The 9,020-nt window shown below is 41.2% G+C and overlaps 1 protein-coding gene across 1 annotated transcript; it reads left to right on the top strand.

The window, feature by feature from the left end:
- The first annotated feature begins 1,071 nt into the window (after positions 1-1,071).
- On the top strand, positions 1,072-4,402 carry ZNF628 (zinc finger protein 628). The gene has a single exon (XM_018553307.1). It carries the CDS (start codon positions 1,077-1,079, stop codon positions 4,350-4,352), a length of 3,276 nt encoding a protein of 1,091 aa, XP_018408809.1. The 5' UTR covers positions 1,072-1,076; the 3' UTR covers positions 4,353-4,402.
- The last annotated feature ends 4,618 nt before the right edge of the window (positions 4,403-9,020 follow it).

Genomic DNA, 9,020 nt, shown 5'->3' on the forward strand with positions numbered 1-9,020 from the left:
CGGTGGAAGTAAATAAGAAAAAAAAAAAGTGTGGTGTGCAATATAGTAAAATGAAAAGTGTAAAATTATACAGCAATGAATGCAGAATGGCATTGGCTATAGAGGACTAGAAAACCCAGCAATAGTACATTATACAGCGCAATGCAGAATACCACCAGCTATAGAGGAATACAACAAATCCCGCTAATAGTACATTGTAGCTGGCGGTATTCTGCATTGCGCTGTATAGTGTACTATTGCTGGGTTTTGTAGTCCTCTATAGCTGGTGGTATTCTGCATTGCACCACTGTATAATGTATTATTGCTGGGATTTGTTGTACTCCTCTATAGCTGGTGGTATTCCGCATTGCGCTGTATAATGTATTATTGCTGAGATTTGTAGTCCTCTATACAGCGCAATGCAGAATACCACCAGCTATATAGGAATACAACAAATCCCAGCAATACATTATACATACAGTGTACAATGTATTGGTGGGATTTGTAATCCTCTATAGCTGATGGTACATTGTGCCATATATTATACAGAAATGTACTATCAGCTATAGAGGAATACAAATGCCAGCAATACATTATAGAGTACCATGTGTGGGAAAGTGCAGGCTTACCTGGGCAGTCTTCCAGCAACTTGCTTCTGAGATGGGCCTGTCTATAGGCGGCTGTCATCCCCCAACACCTGCTCCTTCTTACTTCTTCTTCCCGCGTCCCTGTGCCGATCTTGGATGTGGGCGGTGAGAAGGGGTGGAGCATGGATGCGGGCGGGCGGGTCTGGCAGCGGCGAGCGTGAAGTGGGGAGGGTGTGTGGAGCCGTGAACAGGGCCAACCATTCGGAAGACGATTAAGCGATGATTGAAAACATTGACAACTTTTTCAATAATCGATTTAGTCGATTAGTTGTTGCACCCCTATTACACTGCTCACATAAAATAAAATAAATGTAATGATGTATTAATGCATGGAGAGCTTTATAAATTTGTGTCTCTTCTATCTGCCCGGAGATAGGCAATCATTTAGTTAGTAGAATGTAGGAAATAACCTTTATTTCTTTCTTCGTTATCTCTTAGCAATCCTTTAAAATGGTGGGTGCACAGGAACTGGAGGTACAAGCATCTTCCATACAACAACAGCCACTGGTGCAACCTACAGAAGCAAGCAGCCATCAATATGAGTGTCTCGAGTGTGGAAAAGTCTTTAAATGGTCTTCAAGATTAATACATCACCAAAGAACCCATACTGGGGAACGACCTTACAAATGCTCAGAGTGTCCAAAAGCTTTTAAAGGCTCCTCAGCCCTCCTTTATCACCAGAGAAGCCATACTGGGGAAAGGCCCTACAAGTGTGGGGACTGTGGTAAAGCTTTTAAGCGCGCCTCTCTGCTGCAGATCCACCAGAGTGTGCACACAGGATTTCGCTCATTTAAATGCAATGTGTGCGGAATGGCATTTAAGTGGTCCTCCCATTATCAGTATCACATGAGACAACATACAGGAGAGCGGCCTTATAAATGCAACACCTGTGACAAAGCGTTTAAGAATTCCTCAAGCTTGAGACGCCACAGAAACATTCACACAGGAGAGCGACCTTACGTGTGTACAGAATGTGGCAAAGCATTTACACAGTCAACCAACTTAAAACAACATGAGCGGATTCACACAGGGGAACGGCCTTACAAGTGCACTGAATGTGGCAAATCCTTCACCCATTCCTCTAACTTGCTGCTTCACCAGCGTACACACAACGACGGGCCCACGCACAAATGTGACTTGTGCGGCAAGGTGTTTATTTCAGATGATTTCCTGCAGAAGCACCTGCAATCTCATGCAATTGAACAGACGTTTGTTCAAACAGATGCTGAAGTTTTCCTTACAACATCTAGCGAAATTGAAACGGTGGAGATGCTTTATAAGTGTGGCACATGCGAATTAACCTTTAGGAGCGAGGAGATGCTTCTTGAACACCAGCAGAGCCATGCTGATGATCAGAGCTATTCTTGTACATTATGCGACAAGACTTTTAAAAATGCCTCAGGGTTGTCTCGCCATCAATATACACACTCTAACGAGAGGCCTTATAAATGCTCAATCTGTGAAAAGACATTTGTGCAGCTCTCTAACCTTTTGATGCACCAGCGAACACACACAGAAGAACAACAGCTTATTCAGACAGAAGCAGAGGTGACCTGCCCACAGACCATTGAGATCATTCCTCCCTTTACCACTGCCACTCCTGCTGAGACTGTTGAACGGCCATACAAATGTACAGAATGTAATAAAGCCTTCAAAGGATCCTCAGGCTTGCGCTACCACATGAGAGACCATACTGGAGAGCGCCCTTACAAGTGTTCAGAATGTGGAAAAGCTTTTAAGCGCTCTTCCCTTTTGTCTATACACCAACGGGTTCACACAGGTGTCAGAGCATTCAAGTGTGCTGAGTGTGGCCTTACATTTAAATGGTCCTCACATTATCAGTACCATTTACGGCTTCATACAGGGGAAAGGCCTTACATTTGTACAGAATGTGGAAAGTCCTTCAAAAATACTTCTTGCCTACGTCGCCACAGGCAGCTTCACACAGGGGAACGGCCATTTGCCTGTGTTATGTGTGGCAAGACCTTCACTCAGACTTCTAATCTACGTCAGCATGAAAGGACCCACACAGGAGAAAAGCCTTATAAATGTGAAAAATGTGACAAAACATTCACACACTCTTCAAATTTGCAGTTACATCAACGCACACACTCCAGCGACCGACCTTACAGGTGCACAATTTGTGGCAAAGGTTTTGTCATGTCTTCTTATCTTCAGAGACATCTGCGCACCCATTCTGTAAACAGTGGCGGAAATGGCGACTCGGCCGCACTAACTACACTAGCTACCCAAAACGGGCAAGCTGTGCCTGCTACTCATAAAGTTCAATATTTGCCCGACATGCCAACCATGCTAAATGTTGAAGTCTGCAACCAACCAAGTACCTTAAATTCACAGACTTTTTTCCTGGTACAAGTGCCACAACAAAACACTCATAAGTTTATACTTGTGCCTTCTTCGCAAGTATTGCAGCCTCAGCAGAAGTTTCCTGTCGCACCCAGTACTTCCAATTTAGTTACAGTACAAAGCAATGCACGTCAAAAATCTCCACAGAGTAAGGCTTTGCGAAAGAAGCCCAAGCAAAAAACTTTGAATACTGTTGGTAATTTTACTAGTCCTAACAAAAACATTCTTATTATGCCCAACACAAGCCAAACGGTTCCTAACATGCAGCCTCTTCAAATACAGACTATTCAAAGCTTTCCCCGAGCTCAGACACTTCCTGTGGGTCAAAATATTATTTTCTTACAGAATGTGACCGATCAGAGTCATCTGCAGTTCCCAACAATGCAAATTAATGCTATTCCATCCGCACCGAAGACTGCAAATATACAAATCCAACAATTACCCAGTACACAAGACATAACTATTCAGAGTTTGTCTGGTGCTCAGGAAGTGTCAAACATTCGACTGAAACCAGAAGACATGCCCGGTATGCAAACTGTATCAAACTCTCAAAATATTGCTAATGTCCATATCCATCAAGAACTATCAAATGTGCACCTTCAGACAAGTCCAAACGCATCTCATCTTTCAGATATTCACATACAAGCACTTCCAGAGCCGCAGAATGTCTCTAGTTTGCAGGAAAGTCAAAACTTGATTGTTGTGCAGAATTCTCCAGGAGAGGAACTCTTAAGCTCTACGGAGACCGTAGAAAACTTGCAATCAATGGAGGAAGTTCAGGATGTCCACTTTGAAACCCTTCAGACAGAAGAAGGTTTGCAGAATGTCCTTGTCTTGCAAAATGCTGATGGAGAGCAGACACGATTGTGTGTGCAAGGAGTGGAAAATATTCAGGGCCTACAAGATGTTTCTAATGTCCAAATTCAAACCATGTCTAATATACAAGAACCTGCCAACATTGCTCCAGAATGTCAAAAGGTCTTTATTATCCAGAGTTCTCAAGGAGAACAGACTCTGCAAGTAGTAGATAACTTCCAAAATGATCAGAATCTGCACTTGGTTGAAAATATCCAAGGTTTGCAGACTGGCCAGAATCACCTTCAATTGTTACCTAGCATTCAGAGCCACAACACTGTCCAGCTTCCACAAAATGTGCAGCTGAGGGCCATACCAACTAGTCATGGCCTACAAACTGTTCAAAAGATTCAGGGTCTCCAGAATATACAAACCGCTGGAAACCAGAACATTCAGACAATCCAGCTAGTCCAAAAGAATTCTGTTCAGGGATTACAGCATGTATTGCCATTTATTCGGATTGTCCAGGCTGCACCAAAAGTACAGCTTGTCCATACATTTTAATGTAGCTTTTCAGAATGACAGCAGTATCTGTTCTACAAGTTACTTGCTTTATTGAGAAATCTTATCAGCTACAGATATTGAAATTAGGGCATCTTTGTTATGGTATCATTTGTATCACAACATTATCAGTTTCTTTTTTAGAAGCACAGAACATTTTCATTATAAAGAGCCAGTAAATTTAAAACTTAAAGCATATCTAAACCCAAACAGAAAAATTTAATATATTTCCGTTTACCAGTCCTTAGATGTGGTGGCTGCATTAGTTTTCATTTTTTTAAGCTTTGTTTTCCTTTTTTATCCTGCCATCCAGCTTTTAAAGGAGAAGTATTGGGAAAGTAAAATGTACTCTTCCCAATAATTCGAACCAACATGTGACACTACAGCTGTCACATGCTGGCTCTATAGCTCGAGAACTGAGTGATCACAAACCGCTGATCGTTCCGCTTACGGCTTCTTCCTGCAGAGAGCCGTGACTGTCAATCACCACTCCCTGCATGGATTCCTCTCTCCGTTCCTCCAGTGCTTATTGGAGGGACAAAGAAGAGGAGGTGATGGGCACAGCTGGCTGTAACTCTAGAGGTCGGGATCTTTCCCTACTTCAGCATGGCTCTGCGCTGTCAGTATATAGCAGGCAGTAGCCCGCTGTATGCTGAGTTTGGGGTTACAGAAGTACAATAATAAATGTACTCCTGTGACCCAAAAGAACTATAGCCAAAAAAGGTTTGGCTATAGTTCTCTTTTAACACACTTTCTGTCTCACTGTACTATAGGAGCATGTTGTCACCCCATGGCAGGATTACACACATCTCCCTCTTTACTCATCGCTAATACATAAGGAGGAGGGGTTGTGTAATAGCTTGGAAAGCCGATCACATTCTTTGAGAGTTCAGTTCAGTACACAGGCAACAAGGATACTGGATTTCTATCAGGATTTTTCTGTACTTGCAGAAAATGTATAAAACAAATGCTGCCACTGGTAAGCTGCAATATATTACATGTTTGTTCTTGGGTTCAGGCATACATTTACATCTTTACCTTTCAATTCTGGAACAGCAAGAATCAAAAGAAAAAAAGTTTATGTAGTCTTTGTGCTTCTTTAAAATCGGGCATGAATGCAGTAATCCAGATAATTAGGAATGACTGCTCTTATCTTAAAGTGTCATAATAGAGATCTTTAACAAAAAATGATCTTAGGCCTTAACTTACCTTTACTAATCCATGGCCTGCAATCTTGATCTCCATTGCAGTTCAACACAAATACAAACCATACACTAAGGGGCTTGTTTATAAAGCAGTAAATGTGACTTTCATAAAAAAATTCACTGGTGATGAATCACTTATTTAAAACACATGCACCTGGAAGATTCACCTGCAGTGAATGACCGAATCACTGCTTTATCAAAATGTCAGGTCACACTGGTAAATAAAAGTAATCACCGGCACACACTTGAAGGATTTTTAAAGTATTGATATGTTTATTCAATACCCAATGTCACATACAGTTATACGGTGCTAACGTTTCGGGTCCGCACAGGGATCCTTCATCACAGCGACAGTGACGCTCTGATGAAGGATCCCTGTGCGGACCCGAAACTTTAGCACCGTATGACAGTATGTGACATTGGGTATTGAATAAACATCAATTCTTTAAAAACCCTTCAAGTGTGTGCCGGTGATTTACTTTTATTTGCTATTAGTGTTTTGCACGGCGCCATCCGTGTGGTCACCTGGGCACCACATATACCTTGTGGTTTTGAGACCGTGGCAGTGCGAATGGGATTTGAACTTTGTTGTGAGGTCACACTGGTAGGCATTAGGTCCCGCCCCTGCTTGACCATGCTTAAACCTCACGATTAGCCTGTCAGGCACAGAGAATCGAGTTGTGGGAGGGCAGGGGGAATAGCTCGTAGTGGGGAACAATGAAAGTGTTGTCTTTAGCAATCAATCAAATTCCAGCTCTTATTTTTATAAAAAAAAGACCATATGGAGGAGTTTGTTTCAATGGGCACATGCCTAATTTTCCCTTTGTTATTATAGATACCCCTTAGCAAATGTAAATGTATTTTAAATATCTTAAAGTAAATCTGTGAGGATAATAATATGGGGGCTGCAACTGCGTACTTCATTTTCAAAGGTGCGAACTGCAGAGTTGGCATCCTAATCCTAGCTCTGCTACCCAGTGAATCACTGACCTGAAACTTGCATGAAGGTAGGAAAGTCTGAACTCCCATCCTGTGTACTTCCTCCAAATGGCTCACTTTTTAGGTAGTAAAGCCAAAATAACAGCCCAAAGCCTGCACACTTACAAACAAGGCAGCTCCCATATGTCTGTCCTCAGAGGTTGCAACTAAACAACTCCACTAAACTAACTGCATATAAAATTACATTGTACCATCACCTCATTACTGTTGCCATCAGCTTTCAGCAAGACTGAAGTTCATGGTTACACACATGGTATTTTACATAAAGGTAGGTTGTATTTTAGGTTTACTGGTCCTTTAAAGATCAAACTGAGCAAAGTGCAGACGCAGAGGATACCTTCAGTGAAAACCCTATGATCATAGATCTAAAAAAACAGACTTTATCTTAGCTCTTCAGTAAAAGTTGACCTTGGGCCTATTCCTGCTTTCCAAACCTTTCTCTTGCCCATCCTAGTAATGGTTGACTTCTCTGAGCAGTGGGGTGGGAGGTGTAAAACCCAGAATTTACAGGACAATTGTACATATATTCAGGTACCTGCACTTCTGGATCTTCTGATCATTTAGCTTTTAGCTAATAGTAATCTTTTGACTATAATTTTTTCATTTGATGCTCAGTTTAATTGCTGATGCTTGTGATGGGTTTACTAGGAGCATAGCAATGTTTAAAACAACCCTGTCACATTGTTAATATCAAATGTTCCTGTAAAGAAAAGAGTACATAATTACTCTGCATTGCCATGCTTCGTGCCGTGAAGAGGAATTGCTGCCTGAGGTTTCTTCTGTAACTGACACTTCTAAAAACTTCACCACAGGACACTAGTGATTTCAAGGTCTGAACCATTGCTGTGGCGGAGGCCCAGCAGTTCAACACTCGCGGACGCATTGATTTCAGGAGGCAGTTCAGGCAACAATCCCTCTTCAGTGTAGCAATGTTTGATGGTACGGTACATTCGCTATTTAAAACTAATTTTAGTAACCGCTACTGTTAGGAATGTGAAGATATTTTGGTTTGCTCCACCAATGCCTAAACATTTAATATAGTGTGAATAAAATATGTAATAAGGCTGTCATGCTTAGCAAAATTCTCTTAGATACTACTGTGATACATTTTGAGTATTTAGCAAAAAAAATTATTTTTTAGCACTTTCCTAGGGGAGGTCTAATGGTCGAAATTTCATCTATTCCCCGATGTCATCTAATATGACCGCTCATGCATGCACCTTTCTGTAAATATGGAAGTGAATTTACTTCCAGCTTTTGAAAAATAAATGGCAGCACTAAGAAAGTTAAGCAAGATCTAGAAAAATGCTGACCACATTGGAACAATGAATATTGTTTGCACTGACAGATATATATTGCAGTTTCCAGGTCTGATTTGAATTTTCCCAGTGGGAAAAGTGACATTTTCAATGCACTTTTGATACAGTATGATGTGACACTGAGGAGTGCTTTATGGGTTCGAAAGAGTGTATATGTCGCCTATATATGGTGTAGGCAGCCATCTTGTTTGCTGAACCAATTGTAACTAACACTTTAGGAATGAAACAGAATTAAAGTGTAGTAGTGCACATAGTATTTATGATGTAGGAAATGTGTTAACCTTAGTAACCAATTATAATTCTGGTTACTACAGGCCAATCTGTGATTAAATATACATTCTTGCTTATTTTCTTGTTTAATCGGCTGCACTGGGTCTTGTATATTAAAATTAAAGGTAGGAAAACTGTATTTAAAGTGACCTTGTCATGAGAAAAGTATGGAGGCTGCCATTGATGTTTTTTTTTAAAAATGCTAGTTGCAAGGATGTTAAATCAGAAAAAGATTAGATCCAATGGTAAGATACAGTGAACAAGCGGGATCGCTTACTAAATTGTGATGATCAGATGTTAAAATGTAATGAAGAATGGATATGCTCCTAAGCAGCATAGCATATAACACGCTTAGCATATTTATATGAATACCTGAATGTCCATAGTAGACATTTGCAGATACTATCTATGTCTAAGGGCTTGTGCAGATGGCAGTAAACACAGACGGGAGGAGGCAGCTGCATGCATACTGTATATACATGTGTACAGAGCTGTAGGCATCTCCTTGAACGTAGACGGTCTGTGTTTGGGGAGACGCATATGGCCCTGTATGGCTGTAGCCACTCAGACTTGGCTCTCTGACATTGATTTATCCAGGTTGATTGGCGGCGGGTGCATGCTGCAGCTGTCACTCCCAGCAGAGAAAGTATGGCCGTATTGTAGGCTATATTTTTGTATGTGGCAATGTTTGTCATCACCCACAAGACTAAACAAGCATTTAGCCCTTGCAGTTTACTTTCTGTAAGGGTGAAATTATTTCTGCTGCCCAGAGTTGGGCTTTTAGGCAATCTATTGATTTTCATTGGGCAGGCAGTGCACCTTAAATTAAATTCAACCATATTAAATTTGAATCTGTGGCAAAAAAATACTGAAGAGCC

This window comes from Nanorana parkeri, unplaced genomic scaffold, assembly GCF_000935625.1.
Source record: "Nanorana parkeri isolate BGI_ZX_2015 unplaced genomic scaffold, ASM93562v1 scaffold116, whole genome shotgun sequence".
NCBI lineage: Eukaryota > Metazoa > Chordata > Amphibia > Anura > Dicroglossidae > Nanorana > Nanorana parkeri.

Excerpts from the sequence above, each read along its gene's own strand:
- ZNF628 (XM_018553307.1), top strand. The coding sequence starts at position 1,077 with ATGGTGGGTGCACAGGAACTGGAGGTACAAGCATCTTCCATACAACAA.